This window comes from Oncorhynchus kisutch, linkage group LG29 (genome assembly GCF_002021735.2).
Source record: "Oncorhynchus kisutch isolate 150728-3 linkage group LG29, Okis_V2, whole genome shotgun sequence".
Lineage (NCBI taxonomy): Eukaryota > Metazoa > Chordata > Actinopteri > Salmoniformes > Salmonidae > Oncorhynchus > Oncorhynchus kisutch.
Genome location: NC_034202.2, coordinates 46,500,444 through 46,519,243, shown reverse-complemented (window position 1 = coordinate 46,519,243; position 18,800 = coordinate 46,500,444). Strand labels below are relative to the sequence as shown.

General features: G+C 43.8%; 1 protein-coding gene across 1 annotated transcript in view; it reads left to right on the top strand.

The window, feature by feature from the left end:
• fat3b (FAT atypical cadherin 3b) overlaps positions 1 to 18,800 on the top strand; it is a 333,323-nt gene that overhangs the window by 256,378 nt on the left and 58,145 nt on the right. Inside the window, 8 exon segments of the mRNA XM_031809102.1 lie at positions 21 to 128; positions 1,350 to 1,533; positions 3,208 to 3,428; positions 3,517 to 3,818; positions 8,570 to 8,720; positions 9,134 to 9,268; positions 13,087 to 13,356; positions 17,598 to 17,760. Coding sequence (XP_031664962.1) covers positions 21 to 128; positions 1,350 to 1,533; positions 3,208 to 3,428; positions 3,517 to 3,818; positions 8,570 to 8,720; positions 9,134 to 9,268; positions 13,087 to 13,356; positions 17,598 to 17,760 — 1,534 coding nt within the window.

Here is an 18,800-nt window from a genome sequence, read left to right as displayed (position 1 = left end):
GATGAATATGATTTTCCCAGGTCAATGTGTATGTGTTGGGAGCAAACCTCTACAGTCCAGTTTTCAGTCAGAGGTTCTACCTGGCGGAGACCAGAGAGAACGCACCTGCTGGATCCAGAGTCATACAGGTGAGAGGTAACACTGACACTAACCTCTACAGGTGAAAGCTAACACTGACACTAACTTCTATAGGTGAGAGGTAACACTGACACTAACTTCTACAGGTGAGAGCTAACACTGACACTAACTTCTACAGGTAAGAGCTAACACTGACACTAACTTCTACAGGTGAGAGGTAACACTGACACTAACTTCTACAGGTAAGAGCTAACACTGACACTAACTTCTACAGGTGAGAGGTAACACTGACACTAACTTCTACAGGTGAGAGCTAACACTGACACTAACCTCTACAGGTGAGAGGTAACACTGACACTAACTTCTACAGGTGAGAGGTAACACTGACACTAACTTCTACAGGTGAGAGGTAACACTGACACTAACTTCTACAGGTAAGAGCTAACACTGACACTAACTTCTACAGGTGAGAGGTAACACTGACACTAACTTCTACAGGTGAGAGCTAACACTGACACTAACTTCTACAGGTGAGAGGTAACACTGACACTAACTTCTACAGGTGAGAGGTAACACTGACACTAACTTCTACAGGTGAGAGGTAACACTGACACTAACTTCTACAGATGAGAGGTAACACTGACACTAACTTCTACAGGTGAGAGGTAACACTGACACTAACCTCTACAGGTGAGAGGTAACACTGACACTAACTTCTACAGGTGAGAGGTAACACTGACACTAACCTCTACAGGTGAGAGGTAACACCGACACTAACTTCTACAGGTGAGAGGTAACACTGACACTAACTTCTACAGGTGAGAGCTAACACTGACACTAACTTCTACAGGTGAGAGGTAACACTGACACTAACCTCTACAGGTGAGAGCTAACACTGACACTAACTTCTACAGGTGAGAGCTAACACTGACACTAACTTCTACAGGTGAGAGCTAACACTGACACTAACTTCTACAGGTGAGAGGTAACACTGACACTAACTTCTACAGGTGAGAGGTAACACTGACACTAACCTCTACAGGTGAGAGCTAACCTGCATGCATACTTTAGAATTCAAATATCTGACAGGATTTCTTTATAAACTGTATGTATGATGATAACTGCTGGTGTGTTCTTGTTTGAGTTAAGAATTCAAATGAAAGAGATGATCACAGAACTATAATCTAGTGTTGATTGTGTCAATACTAATCAATCAATAAACCAACCAGCCAACCGACTAATCAATCAATAAATCATGATTCTCCCTCCAGGTGCGTGCTACGGATGAGGACTCAGGTCTGTTTGGTCAGGTGACCTTCACGTTCATCAACGACTTGGGGAAGAGTAAATTCAGCATCGACGCTAAAGGCCTCATCACCACCGCACAGAAACTAGACCGTGAAAACCCTAGCAACAAGGACATAGTCCTCACCGTCATGGCCCTTGACGGAGGAGGTACAGAGAGGGGGAGGGTATGTGTTTGGGGGGAGGGGCGGGTGTATGTTTGGGGGGAGGGGGGTGTATGTTTGTGTGTTTGTTTGTTTGTGAAATGCCAGTATAGTTTTGAATGGTCCTTCGAGCCGAGTGGTTTCATCAATCATCAGTAGAGCATCAATGATCAAAGTATCAATAACACATTCAGCATCCATAACATAACACTGTTACTATCATGTCTATAACACTGTTACTATCATGTCCATAACACTGTTACTATCATGTCTACAACACTGTTACTATCATGTCTACAAGACTGTTACTATCATGTCTACAACACTGTTACTATCATGTCTACAACACTGTTACTATCATGTCTACAACAATGTTACTATCATGTCTACAACACTGTTACTATCATGTCTACTACACTGTTACTATCATGTCTACTACACTGTTACTATCATGTCTATAACACGGTTACTATCATGTCTATAACACTGTTACTATCATGTCTACAACACTTACTATCATGTCTATAACACTGTTACTATCATGTCCATAACACTGTTACTATCATGTCTATAACACTGTTACTATCATGTCTACAACACTGCTACTATCATGTCTATAACACTGTTACTATCATGTCTACAACACTGTTACTATCATGTCTACAACACTGTTACTATCATGTCTACAACAATGTTACTGTCATGTCTACAACACTGTTACTATCATGTCTACTACACTGTTACTATCATGTCTACTACACTGTTACTATCATGTCTATAACACTGTTACTATCATGTCTATAACACTGTTACTATCATGTCTACAACACTGTTACTATCATGTCTACTACACTGTTATTATCATGTCTTTAACACTGTTACTATCATGTCTATAACACTGTTACTATCATGTCTATAACACTGTTACGATCATGTCTATAACACTGTTACTATCATGTCTATAACACTGTTACTATCATGTCTACAACACTGTTACTATCATGTCTATAACATAACACTGTTACTATCATGTCTATAACACTGTTACTATCATGTCTACAACACTGTTACTATCATGTCTACAACACTGTTACTATCATGTCTATAACACTGTTACTATCATGTCTACAACACTGTTACTATCATGTCTACAAGACTGTTACTATCATGTATATAACACTGTTACTATCATGTCTACAACACTGTTACTATCATGTCTATAACACTGTTACTATCATGTCTACAACAATGTTACTGTCATGTCTACAACACTGTTACTATCATGTCTACAACATAACACTGTTACTATCATGTCTATAACACTGTTACTATCATGTCTATAACACTGTTACTATCATTTCTATAACACTGTTACTATCATGTCTACAACACTGTTACTATCATGTCTATAACACTGTTACTATCATGTCCATAACACTGTTACTATCATGTCTACTACACTGTTATTATCATGTCTATAACACTGTTACTATCATGTCTACAACATAACACTGTTACTATCATGTCTATAACACTGTTACTATCATGTCTATAACACTGTTACTATCATGTCTACAACATAACACTGTTACTATCATGTCTACTACACTGTTATTATCATGTCTATAACACTGCTACTATCATGTCTACTACATAACACTGTCACTATCATGTTTGCCAGGTCGTGCAGCATTCTGTACAGTCCGTGTTGTGTTGACTGATGAGAATGACAACGCCCCTCGGTTCAGGGCGGTGGAGTATCGTATGAGCATCAAGTCCAATGTGGCTAAAGGATCCTTGGTTACCCAGATCCAGGCCTCAGACCTTGACGCTGGACCCAATGGACGGGTCATCTATTCCCTGTACAGCGAGGCCCGCCTGCCCCTGGTTGACGTACTGGAGGTGGGTGAGGCGGGGGCTGTGTCTAGGGTCGGGTCTTTGAAAAGCACACAACCTATTTGACAACTGATCTTCTTCTTTTTTCCACCAGGTGGAGCCAGACAGTGGTTGGATGGTGACGAAAGGATCTCTTCTCCATCTCCAGGGAACCATCCTATCCTTCTTTGTCAAGGCTACAGACCGTGGCTCCCCGGCAAAACATTCTCTGGTCTCAGCCTTCATCCATGTCCTCCCCCCGGATGCCCTGGTCCCCTCCTTCACCCAGCCTCAGTACTCCTTCACCATACCAGAGGACACACCTGTGGGCACAGCCCTGGGAAACATATACCTGGCCCCAGGACAGACTGGGGCTTACACCGCTGTGGGCGGAGAGACTCCCGACAGCAACCAGGAAAGAACCATATTATTTATAATTTATGAGATACAGGGCATTCGTGAAGTATTCAGACCCTTTGGCTTTTTCCACATTTTGTTACGTTGGTCTTATTCTAAAATGGATTACATTGTTTTTTTACCGTCATCAATCTACACACAATACCCCATAATGACAAAGCAAAAATAGGTTTGTAATTCTTTTAATAATAAAAATAAAAAATAATAATAAAAAATGTAAATCTCACATTTACATAATTATTCAGACTCTTCACTCAGTACTTTGTTGAAGCACCTTTGGCAGTGATTAAAGCCTCAAGTCTTATTGTGTATGACGCTACAAGCTTGGCACACCTGTATTTGAAGAGTTTCTCCCATTCTTCTCTGTAGATCCTCTCAAGCTCTGTCAGGTTGGATGGGGAGCGTTGCTGCACAGCTATTTTCAGGTCTCCCCAGAGATGTTCGATCGGGTTCAAGTCCGGGCTCTAGCTGGGCCACTCAAGGACATTCAGAGACTTGACCCGAAGCTACTCCTGCATTGTCTTGGCTGTGTGCTTAGAGTCGTTGTCCTGTTGGAAGGTGAACCTTCGCCCCAGTCTGAGGTCCTGAATGCTCTGGAGCAGGTTTTCATCAAGGATCTCTCTGTACTTTGCGCTGTTCATCTTTCCCTCGATCCTGACTACTCTCCCAGTCCCTGCCGCTGAAAACATCTCCAAAGCATGATAATGCCACCACCATACTTCACCGTTGGGATGGTGCCAGGTTTCCTTCAGACGTGACGCTTGGCATTCAGGCCAAACTGTTCAATCTTGGTTTCAACAGACCAGAGAATATTGTTTCTCATGGTCAGAGTCCTTTAGGTGCCTTTTGACAAACTCCAAGTGGGCTGTGATGTACCTTTTACTGAGGAGAGGCTTCCGTCTGGGCACTCTACCATAAAGGCCTGATTGGTGTAGTGCTGCAGAGATGGTTGTCCTTCTGGAAGTTTCTTCCATCTCCACAGAGGAACTCTGAACCTCTGTCAGAGTGACCATCAGGTTCTTGGTCACCTCCCTGACCAAGGCCCTTCTCCCCCTATTGCTCAGTTTGGCCGGGCGGCCATCTCTAGGAAGAGTGTTGGTAGTCCCAAACGTATTCCATTTAATAATAATGGAGGCCACTCTGTTCTTGGGGACCTTCTGTGCTGCAGAAATGTTTTGGTACACCTCCCCAGATCTGTGCCTCTACACAATCCTGTCTGTTTTCGCTTCGTCATTATGGGATAATGCTGAGGATTTTTTATTTATTTAATCAATTTTAGAGGAAGGCTGTAACAAACAAAAAGTGGAAAAAGTCAAGTGGTCTGAATACTTTATGAAGGCGCTGTAACTAGCCGACTCTACGTAGCTAACGTTAGCTTTCTTGTACAAAGTCCAGCAGCTAACGTTAGCTTTCTTGTCCAAAGTCCAGCAGCTAACGTTAGCTTTCTTGTCCAAAGTCCGGCAGCTAACGTTAGCTTTCTTGTACAAAGTCCAGCAGCTAACGTTAGCTTTCTTGTACAAAGTCCAGCAGCTAACGTTAGCTTTCTTGTACAAAGTCCAGCAGCTAACGTTAGCTTTCTTGTACAAAGTCCAGCAGCTAACGTTAGCTTTCTTGTCCAAAGTCCGGCAGCTAACGTTAGCTTTCTTGTACAAAGTCCAGCAGCTAACGTTAGCCCCTGTAGCTAGCTAACACCAGTCAGTTGAAAGTTATTTAGATAACAAACATGCAAAGTACGGTACAGTGCCTTCAGAAAGTATTCCTACCCCTTGAATTATTCCACATTTTGTTGTGTTCCAGCCTGTATTCAAAATGTATTAAATAAATGTGTTTTTCTCACCCATCTACACACAATACCCCATAATGACATCACAATACCCCATAATGACATCACAATACCCCATAATGACATCACAATACCCCATATTGACCAAGTTAAAACGTGCTTTTCGAAATGTTTACTAATTTATGTAAAATGAATACAGAAATATCTCGTTTACATAAGTATTCACACCCCTGAGTCCATACTATGTAGAAGCACGTTTGTCACTGCTAACAGCTCAGAGTCTTTCTGAGAAAGTCTCTAAGAGCTTTCCACACCTGGATTGTGCAACATTTGCTGTAATTCCTTTCCCACAATTATCCAAGCTCTGTCAAATTGGTTGTTGATCATTGCTAGACCACCATTTTCAGGTTTGCCATAGATTTTTCATGTCAAAACTGTAACTTGGCCACTCAGGAACATTCACTGTCTTCTTGCTAAGCAACTCCAGTGTAGATTTGGCCTTGTGTTTTAGGTTATTGTCCTGCTGGAAGGTGAATTCAACTCTGTCTATTGAAAAGCAGAGTGAAGCAGGTTTCTTTTAGGATTTTGCCTGTTCTTACGTTTATTTCTTATCCTGAGTCCTTAACAATTACAAGCATACCCATAACATGATGCAGCCACCACTATGCTTGAAAATAAGGAGAGTGTTACTCAGTAATGTGTTGTATTTGATTTGCCCCAAACATAACACTTTGTATTTCAGTACAAAAAGCTAATAGTTCTCCTCCCACTGGACCATCTCTATGGGCTTGTTGATGTCCTCCCACTGGACCATCTCTATGGGCTTGTTGATGTTCTCCTCCCACTGGACCATCTCTATGGGCTTGTTGACCATCTCTATGGGCTTGTTGACCATCTCTATGGGCTTGTTGACGTCCTCCCACTGGACCATCTCTATGGGCTTGTTGACGTTCTCCCACTGGACCATCTCTATGGGCTTGTTGACGTTCTCCCACTGGACCATCTCTATGGGCTTGTTGATGTCCTCCCACTGGACCATCTCTATGGGCTTGTTGATGTCCTCCCTCTGGACCATCTCTATGGGCTTGTTAATGTCCTCCTCCCACTGGACCATCTCTATGGGCTTGTTGATGTCCTCCTTCCACTGGACCATCTCTATGGGCTTGTTGATGTCCTCCCACTGGACCATCTCTATGGGCTTGTTGATGTTCTCCTCCCACTGGACCATCTCTATGGGCTTGTTGATGTCCTCCTCCCATTGGACCATCTCTATGGGCTTGTTGATGTCCTCCTCCCATTGGACCATCTCTATGGGCTTGTTGATGTTCTCCTCCCACTGGACCATCTTTATGGGCTTGTTGATGTCCTCCCACTGGACCATCTCTATGGGCTTGTTGATGTTCTCCTCCCACTGGACCATCTCTATGGGCTTGTTGATGTCCTCCCACTGGACCATCTCTATGGCTTGTTGATGTCCTCCTCCCATTGGACCATCTCTATGGGATTGTTGATGTCCTCCCACTGGACCATCTCTATGGGCTTGTTGATGTCCTCCTCCCACTGGACCATCTCTATGGGCTTGTTGATGTTCTCCTCCCACTGGACCATCTCTATGGGCTTGTTGATGTCCTCCCACTGGACCATCTCTATGGGCTTGTTGATGTCCTCCCACTGGACCATCTCTATGGGCTTGTTGATGTTCTCCTCCCATTGGACCATCTCTATGGCTTGTTGATGTCCTCCTCCCATTGGACCATCTCTATGGGCTTGTTGATGTCCTCCTCCCACTGGACTGTCCAACTCCTCCCACTGTGTGATGTCAGAGTAGACCACCGTTGTCCCGGGGAACATTCAGATGACTACCTCTAAATCAGCTCTCATCTGACGAACCCAGGGCTGTCCCCACCGAGGCGGGTGACTATGATGTCAGGGTGAGCAGAAGCACAAGGCCCTCTGCTACCTTAGAACAACATAGAGCAGTTTGACCCACTGCATTCCTCGCTCTCCGAGCCACCTAATCTGACTGTAGTCAAAGGAGATGTTGTGATGCTTTCTTCTCAGACCAGTGGATCCATGAAAGTCCAACAAGCCACACAGTCTTCATGCTGACGTCCATGTTGATGAATGAGTAAATGCCCGGAAGCCCGCGAAAAAAAGGCTGCCAAATGTAGTAGTAGTTATAGATGTGGAATGAATAGAATATGTATTACAATTGAATAAGGATCATACTCCTTATTCCTTTCTTGCTCCTGTTTCAGTGAAGTTTTAAACATACAATTTAGACTTATTCTAGGACAATAAACCCTGTTTCTGTATGTTGTTCATTTATAGCCAACATTCCTATTGAAGCACCAGTCTGTTCTACTTGTTGTATTTCTATGTGTTTGGACGTAAGACGTTATCTATGCTCTGAGAGGATCTCCTGTCAGACTTTTCACTCTTTCCTATTTTATCTTTCTTTGGCTAATATACTCTTACGTTTTACTTTCATTGCTGTGTAATGTTGTACAATAATGTTGTGTAATAATGTTGTACAATAATGTTGTGTAATAATGTTGTATAAAACATGGAAATTAGAAGGGAAAAAAAAAACTTTTAAGTGAGAAGTAGGCATTGGTCTAAAGCCAAAAAAGAAAGGATATTCACATCAGCACAACAATGCCTACTTCACCCATGCTCTACCAAGGATTTCCAGCACCCAGCTTTGACCTCCTACAGTAGCTATGTTGTTCTATCGTCCTGCAAACAATGTGTTGCTTAGGATTCAAACCTTCTCAAACATCCTAATTCACACTCTAAGAGGAGGTAATCCCTCTTTTTTTGGGAGCTTCAGACCAATGTCTACTTCTCACTTAAAACATAGTTTGTTGTTTCTAATACAGTTTCTAATGCATTGTCATACTTTTTTGTTTGTTATAAGCCTGTATGACATCATAATGATCCTGCCCTTTTGTGTTTCTCTACAGGGAGGTACGTTCCTGGTGGAGAGAGAGACGGGTCTGGTCCGGCTGACCAATCCTCTGGACTATGAACTGGTCAGCATCTTCAGGTTTAAAGTCTCAGCTACGACTCGACGAGACCTCATAGAGTCCATCTCTACTGTCGACGTGGAGGTGAAGGTGAGGAATTGACGTGTGTGTGTGTGTGTGTGTGTCTGTCTCTACTACGACACGACGAGACCTCATAGAGTCCATCTCTACTGTCGACGTGGAGGTGAAGGTGAGGAATTGACGTGTGTGTGTGTCTGTCTCTACTACGACACGACGAGACCTCATAGAGTCCATCTCTACTGTCAACGTGGAGGTGAAGGTGAGGAATTGATGTGTGTGTGTGTCTGTGTCTGTGTGTGTGTGTGTGTGTGTGTGTGTGTGTGTGTGTGTGTGTGTGTGTGTGTGTGTGTGTGTGTGTGTGTGTGTGTGTGTGTGTGTGGCAGGACTGTAGAATACCATATTAAACATGTGGAGGTTGGGTTTCTACCCTTTCCAAAGACTTTGATTCAGTTTACTTAGCTCTCCTCCTCCTCTCTCAATAGATTCTGGACATAAATGACAACAAGCCATTGTTCGAGACCAGTTCCTACGTTGCCATGGTGATGGAGGGGATGCCCGTGGGTACCAGGGTGGTCCAGGTGCGGGCGCTCGACCCTGACTGGGGCTCAAACGGACAGGTATTATATTGTCTTCTCTGTTATTATTAACTTCATTATTATCATGTTATCATCTTAGTATAATATTATCATCTGATTATCATATTATATTATCATCTTATTATCATATTATCATCTTAGTACCATAGTATTATATTATCATCTTATTATCATGTTATCATCTAAATATAATATTATTATCGTATTATCATATTATCATATTATCATCTCATTATCATATTATCATCTTAGTAGCATGTTATCGTAGTATTATATTATCGTCTTAGTACAATATTATCATCTTAGTATCATATTATAATCTTATTATCATGTCATATTATCATCTTATTATCATATTATTATCATAGTATCATCTTAATATTATATTACCATCTTATTATCATATTATATTATCATCTTATTATCATATTATATTATCATCTTATTATCATATCATCTCATTATCATATTATTATCATAGTATCATCTTAATATTATATTACCATCTTATTATCATATTATATTATCATCTTATTATCATATTATATTATCATCTTATTATCATATTATATTATCATCTTATTATCATATCATCTCATTATCATATTATGATCTTAGTATCATATTATCATCTTAGTATCATAGTATTATATTATCATCTTAGTATCATATATCATCTAAGTATTATATTATCATCTTAGTGTCATGTTATCATATCATGTTATTATATGATCATCATATCATCATCTTAGTATCATATTATCATGTTAGAATCATTATTATCATCTTAGTATCATATCATCATCTTAGTATCATATTATCATGTTAGAATCATCGTCATCATCTTAGTATTATATCATCTTTGTATTATATTATCATCTTAGTATCATGTTCTCATCTTTGTATTATGTTATCATCTTAGTATCATGTTATCATCTTTGTATTATGTTATCATCTTAGTATCATGTTATCATCTTTGTATTATGTTATCATCTTAGTATCATGTTATCATCTTTGTATTATATTATCATCTAAATATAATATTATCATCTTAGTATCATATTATCATCTTAGTATCATATTATCATCTTAGTATTATATCATCATCTTAGTATCATGTTATCATCTTTGTATTATATCATCATCTAAGTAGTACTTTATAGTCGTAAAAAAAATGTTGGGGAAATAATGATCGCTGTTCGCGGTGAATTAAGTTTAAATTTAATAAGTCACATGCTTCGTAAACAACATGCTATGAGTGAAATGCTTACGGCACCTTAACCGGGATTGCAGGGATAAAGAAAATTGAGAAATAATAGAAAAGTAATGAGGAGTAATAATAAATACACAATGAGTAATGATAACTCTGCTATATACACGGGGTACCAGTACCGAGTCGATGTGCCGGGGTACGAGGTCATTCAGGTAGATATGTACAAATAACTAGGAATAAAGTGCCAGATAATCACCAGCAGTATGTGATGAGGAAAAGAAAGTTAGTGCAAAAGGTTCAATGCAGAGAGTTAAATAACTAACTAACAAATAGCTACCCTGCCTAACTATGCTATTTAGCAGTCTTATGGCTTGGGGGTAGAAGCTGTTCAGGGTCCTGTTGGTTCCAGACTTGGGGCAGTGCTACCGCTTGCCACGTGATAGCAGAAAGAACTATTGCTTGGGTGGCTGGGAGTCTTCGACAATTTTTAAGGCCTTCCTCTGACATCGCCTGATATAGAGGTCCTGGATGGCAGGCAGCTCGGCCCGAGTGATGTACTGGGTCGCACTCACTACCCTCTGTAGTGCCTTGCGGTCGGATGCCAAGCAATTGCCATACCAGCATGATGCTGCCACCACCATGCTGTGGGGATGTTTTTCATCGTCAGGGACTGGGAAACTGGTCAGAATTGAAGGAATGATGGATAGCGCTAAATACAGGGAAATTCTTGAGGGACACCTGTTTCAGTCTTCCAGAGATTTGAGCCTCGGACGGAGGTTCCCTTTCCAGCAGGACAATGACCCTGAGCATACTGCTAAAGCAACACTTGAGTGGTTTAAGGAGAAGCATTTAAATGTCTTGGACTGGCCTAGTCAAAGCCCAGACCTTAATCCAATTGAGAATCTGTGGTATGACTTAAATATTGCTGTACACCAGCAGGACCCAGCAGGACCCATCCAACTTGAAGGAGCTGGACCAGTTTTGCTTTGAAAAATGGGCAAAAATCCCAGTGGCTAGATGTGCCAAGCTTATAGAGACATACCCCAAGAGACTTGCAGCTGTAATTGCTGCAAAAGGTGGCTCAACAAAGTATTGATTTTTGGGGGGGGGGGGGGGGGGGGGGGGGGGGGGGGGGTAAATAGTTATGCACGCTAAAGTTTTCAGTCTTATTTGTTTGTTTCATAATAAAAAAATTGGTAGACATGTTGTGTAAATCAAATGATACCAATCCCCCAAAAACATTTAAGGCTGTAAGGCAACGAAATAGGAAAATACTTTCACAAGCCTCTATTTCCCCAATAGATGGGTAAACTATGTTTTGTTTTCCTAGCCACAGTGCTTCTACACCTGCATTGCTTGCTGTTTGGGGTTTTAGGCTGGGTTTCTGTACAGCACTTTGAGATATCAGCTGATGTACGAAGGGCTTTATAAATACATTTGATTTGATTAAACACTCGCACAATGGGGTGTAAATGGCATTTACCCTTAACTATACCACTGTCCTCCTATTCCTCCCCCTCTTCCCCCTCCTCATCTCTTACTTCTCCTCTTGTTCCTCATCCTCCTTTTCCCCTTCCCCTTCCTCCTGTTGTTCCCCCCACCCCTCCACCTCCTTTCCCCCTCCTCCTCCTCCTTTCCCCCCTCCTCCTCCTCCTTTCCCCCTCCTCCACCTCCTTTCCCCCCTCCTCCTCCTCCTTTCCCCCTCCTCCTCCTCCTTTCCCCCTCCTCCTCCTCCTTTCCCCCTCCTCCCTCCTCCTTTCCCCCTCCTCCTCCTCCTTTCCCCCTCCCCCTCCTCCTCCTCCTTTCCCCCTCCTCCTCCTCCTTTCCCCCTCCTCCTCCTCCTCCTCCTCCTCCTTTCCCCCTCCTCCTCCTCCTTTCCCCCTCCTCCTCCTCCTCCTCCTCCTTTCCCCCTCCTCCTCCTTTCCCCCTCCTCATCTCTTACTTATCCTCTTGTTCCTCATCCTCCTTTTCCCCTTCCCCTTCCTCCTGTTGTTCCCCCGCCCCTCCTCCTCCTTTCCCCCTCCTCCTCCTCCTCCTCCTCCTTTCCCCCTCCTCATCTCTTACTTCTCCTCTTGTTCCTTCTCCTCCTTTCCTCCTCCTCCTCCTCCTTTCCCCCTCCTCCTCCTTTCCCCCTCCTCCTCCTCCTTTCCCCCTCCTCCTCCTCCTTTCCCCCTCCCCCTCCTCCTCCTCCTTTCCCCCTCCCCCCCCTCCTCCTCCTTTCCCCCTCCTCCTCCTCCTTTCCCCCTCCCCCCCCTCCTCCTCCTTTCCCCCTCCTCCTCCTCCTTTCCCCCTCCCCCTCCTCCTCCTCCTTTCCCCCTCCCCCTCCTCCTCCTCCTTTCCCCCCCTCCTCCTCCTTTCCCCCCCTCCTCCTCCTTTCCCCCTCCTCCTCCTCCTTTCCCCCTCCTCCTCCTCCTTTCCCCCTCCTCCTCCTCCTCCTCCTTTCCCCCTCCTCCTCCTCCTTTCCCCCTCCTCCTCCTCCTTTCCCCCCCTCCTCCTCCTTTCCCCCCCTCCTCCTCCTTTCCCCCCCCTCCTCCTCCTTTCCCCCTCCTCATCTCTTACTTCTCCTCTTGTTCCTCATCCTCCTTTTCCCCTCCTCCTCCTCCTTTCCTCCTCCTCTTTTTTCCAGGTCACCTATAGCTTGGGTCCTCCACTTAACCAGATCCAGGAGAACAGATCAGACCGCACCTCAGCCGGTTCCTCATTTGGTATTACTGGTACCAGTACTGGTTCAACTAGTTCCACTGGTACCGGACCAGTGTTCTCCATTGACAGTAAAACGGGCTGGATCACAACCCTGTCGGTTCTGGACCATGAGGCTGGACCCAGCTACACCTTTGTGGTGGTGTCTTCAGACCTGGGGGAGCTGCTACAACTATCCTCTACCACTGTCGTCACGGTGAGGGCAGGGGGGATGTGGGGGGGGGGGGTGGTCACGGTGAGGGCAGGGGGGGATGTGTGTGTGTGGGGGGGTGTCTGTCGTCACGGTGAGGGCAGGGGGGATGTGTGTGTGGGGGGGGGGGTCTGTCGTCACGGTGAGGGCAGGGGGATGTGTGTGTGTGGGAGGGGGGTGTCTGTCGTCACGGTGAGGGCAGGGGGATGTGTGTGGGGGGGGGGGGGGGTCAGTGTGTATGGGGGTATTAGTGTCTGTGTGTAGGGGGGGTAATAGTGTCTTTGTGTAGGGGGGGTATTAGTGTCTGTGTGTAGGGGGTAATAGTGTCTGTGTGTAGGGGGGTAATAGTGTCTGTGTGTGGGGGGGTATTAGTGTCTGTGTGTAGGGGGTTAATAGTGTCTGTGTGTAGGGGGGTATTAGTGTCTGTGTGTAGGGGGGGGGTCTGTAGTGTAGGGGGGTAATAGTGTCTGTGTGTAGGGGGGTAATAGTGTCTGTCTGTGGGGGGGTATTAGTGTCTGTGTGTAGGGGGGTAATAGTGTCTGTGTGTAGGGGGATATTAGTGTCTGTGTGTAGGGGGGGGTCTGTAGTGTAGGGGGGTAATAGTGTCTGTGTGTAGGGGGGTAATAGTGTCTGTCTGTGGGGGGGTATTAGTGTCTGTGTGTAGGGGGGTAATAGTGTCTGTGTGTGGGGTGGTAATAGTGTCTGTGTGTGGGGTGGTAATAGTGTCTGTGTGTAGGGGGGTATAAGTGTCTGTGTGTAGGGGGGTATTAGTGTCTGTGTAGGGGGGTATTAGTGTCTGTGTAGGGGGGTATTAGTGTCTGTGTGTAGGGGGGTATTAGTGTCTGTGTGTAGGGGGTAATAGTGTCTGTGTTTAGGGGGGTAATAGTGTCTGTGTGTGGGGGGGTATTAGTGTCTGTGTGTAGGGGGGTAATAGTGTCTGTGTGTAGGGGGGTATTAGTGTCTGTGCGTAGGGGGGGGGTCTGTAGTGTAGGGGGGTAATAGTGTCTGTGTGTAGGGGGGTAATAGTGTCTGTCTGTGGGGGGGTATTAGTGTCTGTGTGTAGGGGGGTAATAGTGTCTGTGTGTGGGGTGGTAATAGTGTCTGTGTGTAGGGGGGTATAAGTGTCTGTGTGTAGGGGGGTATTAGTGTCTGTGTAGGGGGGTATTAGTGTCTGTGTAGGGGGGTATTAGTGTCTGTGTGTAGGGGGGTATTGGTGTCTGTGTGTAGGGGGTATTAGTGTCTGTGTGTAGGGGGATATTAGTGTCTGTGTGTAGGGGGGTAATAGTGTCTGTGTGTAGGGGGATATAAGTGTCTGTGTGTAGGGGGGTATTAGTGTCTGTGTGTAGGGGCTATTAGTGTCTGGAGGAGGAGTAGAGAAGTGGGATTTTAGTCAGAGTCAGGAGTAGTGGAGTAGTGGGATTTTAGTCAGAGTCAGGAGGAGTGGAGTAGTGGGATTTTAGTCAGAGTCAGGAGGAGTAGAGAAGTGGGATTTTAGTCAGACTCAGCAGGAGTGGAGTAGTGGGATTTTAGTCAGAGTCAGGAGGAGTGGAGTAGTGGGATTTTAGTCAGAGTCAGGAGGAGTGGAGTAGTGGGATTTTAGTCAGAGTCAGGAGGAGTAGAGTAGTGGGATTTTAGTCAGAGTCAGGAGGAGTGGAGTAGTGGGATTTTAGTCAGAGTCAGGAGGAGTAGAGTAGTGGGATTTTAGTCAGAGTCAGGAGGAGTAGAGTAGTGGGATTTTAGTCAGACAGCAGGAGTGGAGTAGTGGGATTTTAGTCAGACAGCAGGAGTAGAGTAGTGGGATTTTAGTCAGACAGCAGGAGTGGAGTAGTGGGATTTAGTCAGAGTCAGGAGGAGTGGAGTAGTGGGATTTTAGTCAGAGTCAGGAGGAGTGGAGTAGTGGGATTTTAGTCAGAGTCAGGAGGAGTGGAGTAGTGGGATTTTAGTCAGACAGCAGGAGTGGAGTAGTGAAATATAGTTCACCTGTCAACAGTCTAAACCAACCCTGTCTGTTTTATCACAAGTAGCCCCCGTATCGGTTCTGTTACTAAACAACCAAACTGTCTTTACAGCAGAACTACAATAGAACAACAATGGTCAAAGGCTTAAATACATTTCCAGAATATCTGATCATTCTCTTGCCTTTTGCAAAACTTTAAATACAAATTTAATCAGTGAATACAAAATTAAATTTACATATATATTTTCTTCACAGAATATTAACACATTGTTTTCATCAGAAGATATTGTGTTCATTTTTTCCCGCAATCAGTAAAAACCCAGTGCACTAAAGTCTAAACCATCAGTATCAAGCACAATATAAGGGACAATCTAGGCAATGGGGACGATCACATTTTAATGATATTTTATCATATTGAGGAGATGCAGAGAATGAAGTTCTGTTACTTCTAAAGTGTCTTTGGGTTACGTTGTGACCTTCCATTATAAAGCATTGCTTTGGTGTGGATTAAGGCCTATGCATTCCTACCAGTTGTGTTCCCCAATGGTGTGGATTAAGGCCTATGTATTCCTACCAGTTGTGTTCCTCCAATGGTGTGGATTAAGGCCTATGCATTCCTACCAGTTGTGTTCCCCAATGGTGTGGATTAAGGCCTATGTATTCCTACCAGTTGTGTTCCTCCAATGGTGTGGATTAAGGCCTATGTATTCCTACCAGTTGTGTTCCCCAATGGTGTGGATTAAGGCCTATGTATTCCTACCAGTTGTGTTCCCCAATGGTGTGGATTAAGGCCTATGTATTCCTACCAGTTGTGTTCCTCCAATGGTGTGGATTAAGGCCTATGCATTCCTACCAGTTGTGTTCCCCATTGGTGTGGATTAAGGCCTATGTATTCCTACCAGTTGTGTTCCCCAATGGTGTGGATTAAGGCCTATGTATTCCTACCAGTTGTGTTCCTCCAATGGTGTGGATTAAGGCCTATGCATTCCTACCAGTTGTGTTCCCCAATGGTGTGGATTAAGGCCTATGCATTCCTACCAGTTGTGTTCCCCAATGGTGTGGATTAAGGCCTATGTATTCCTACCAGTTGTGTTCCTCCAATGGTGTGGATTAAGGCCTATGTATTCCTACCAGTTGTGTTCCTCCAATGGTGTGGATTAAGGCCTATGCATTCCTACCAGTTGTGTTCCTCCAATGGTGTGGATTAAGGCCTATGTATTCCTACCAGTTGTGTTCCCCAATGGTGTGGATTAAGGCCTATGTATTCCTACCAGTTGTGTTCCCCAATGGTGTGGATTAAGGCCTATGTATTCCTACCAGTTGTGTTCCCCAATGGTGTGGATTAAGGCCTATGTATTCCTACCAGTTGTGTTCCTCCAATGGTGTGGATTAAGGCCTATGCATTCCTACCAGTTGTGTTCCCCAATGGTGTGGATTAAGGCCTATGTATTCCTACCAGTTGTGTTCCTCCATTGGTGTGGATTAAGGCCTATGCATTCCTACCAGTTGTGTTCCTCCATTGGTGTGGATTAAGGCCTATGCAATCCTACCAGTGTATTCACCTTTCCTTGCTTCTAATCGTGGATTGTGTTTCTGTGTGCGCCAATGGAAAGCCGACAAAACTATGAGCAAGCCCAGCTTTGAACACATGAAATTGGATTGTGATGATGCCGATGAATGAATCCTGCACACAATAACATTTTTTATTTTATTTTAATTTATTTATTATTTTCTTCAGGAATAATATTTGATTTAATCTGTATGAGATTATTTGGTGATATATGCATAAAAGGAGAGTAATTATCTATTATTCTGCACCTTTTGATATTTATGTTTCCCTGTTTGATCGTCGTAATTTTTAGTTACTACAAATATTCTTTATTGATCTACTGGGAATGTAAAAGACAGACTGACTTTCTGTTAGGCTCAAATAAATAAGCATGGTTGTGTTAATCCTTTTTTGCAGACATCTGTGTTCTTTTTCTGAAAATATTTGTCATTTTGATGGTATAATATAGTTTGATGGTATTTTTTCGGAGAAGGCAATGCAGAAACTTTTTTTTTGCTAAAGTGCCCCCCCCCCCCCCAAAAAATGAAATCAACAACATTGTTATGAAAGATCCTTGTAAGAGATTGAGAAAAACTCTAAGTAACAGTAAGGGATGAATTCTAACTTCCACTTCAGGCAAATTTCAACTGTGTCCCATTGATATCCATGCATGAAAAAAACTCACATACACACTCTAGTAGTAGTAGTAGTAGTCTACTTTCTCCTGTCTTCCTGTACCAGGTGTCTGTAGCAGATGTGAATGACAACCCTCCGCGATTCGAGAGAGAGTTTTACAGGGGCGCGGTCAGAGAGAGTGACCCACCAGGAGAGGTGGTGTCTGTCCTCAGCACCAAGGACGGAGACACCACGGATAAAAACAAACTGGTCAGCTACCACATCACAGGTTAGTTAGCTAGTTCATATGTTGGTTAGTTAGTATGTTAGTTATCGACTGTTGCTTTAGCAGTATGCGTAGGGTCATTGTATGCGTAGGGTCATTGTCCTGCTGGAAGGTGAACCTCCGTCCCAGTCTCAAATCTCTGGAAGACTGAAACAGGTTTCCCCTCAAGAATTTCCATGTATTTAGCACTATCCATCATTCCTTCAAATCTGACCAGTTTCCCAGTCCCTGACTGCTGAGGTGTTGGGTTTGTGCCAGACATAGCATTTTCCTTGATGGCAAAAAGCTCAATTTTAGTCTCATCTGACTGGAGTACCTTCTTCCATATGTTTGGGGAGTCTCCCACATGCCTTTTGGTGAACACCAAACGTGTTTGCTTATTTTTTTCTTTAAGCTATGTCCTTTTTTCTGGCCACTCTTCCGTAAAGCCCAATTCTGTGGAGTGTACGGCCTAAAGTATGGACAGATACTCCAATCTCTGCTGTGGAGCTTTGCAGCTCCTTCAGGGTTATCTTTTGTCTCTTTGTTGCCTCTCTGATTAATTCCCTCATTGCCTGGTCCGTGAGTTTTGGAGGGCGGCCCTCTCTTGGCAGGTTTGTTGTGGTGCCATATTCTTTCCATTTATAATAATGGATTTAATGGTGCTCCGTGGGATGTTCAAAGTTTCAGATATTTTTTTATAACCCAACCCTGATCTGTACTTCTCCACAACTTTGTCCCTGACCTGTTTTGGAGAGCTCTTTGGTCTTCATGGTGCCGCTTGCTTGGTGGTGCCCCTTGCTTAGTGGTTTTGCAGACTCTGGGGCCTTTCAGAACAGGTGTATATACACTGAGATCATGTGACAGATCATGTGACACAGCTTTATTTAACTAATTAAGTGACTTCTGAAGGTAATTGGATGCACCAGATCTTATTAAAAATCTATTTAACTGACAGGTTGTAATGCAACAAAATAGGAAAAACGCCAAGGGGGATAAATGCTTTTGCACCACACTGTATGTGTGTGTGTGTGTGTGTGTGTGTGTGTGTGTGTGTGTGTGTG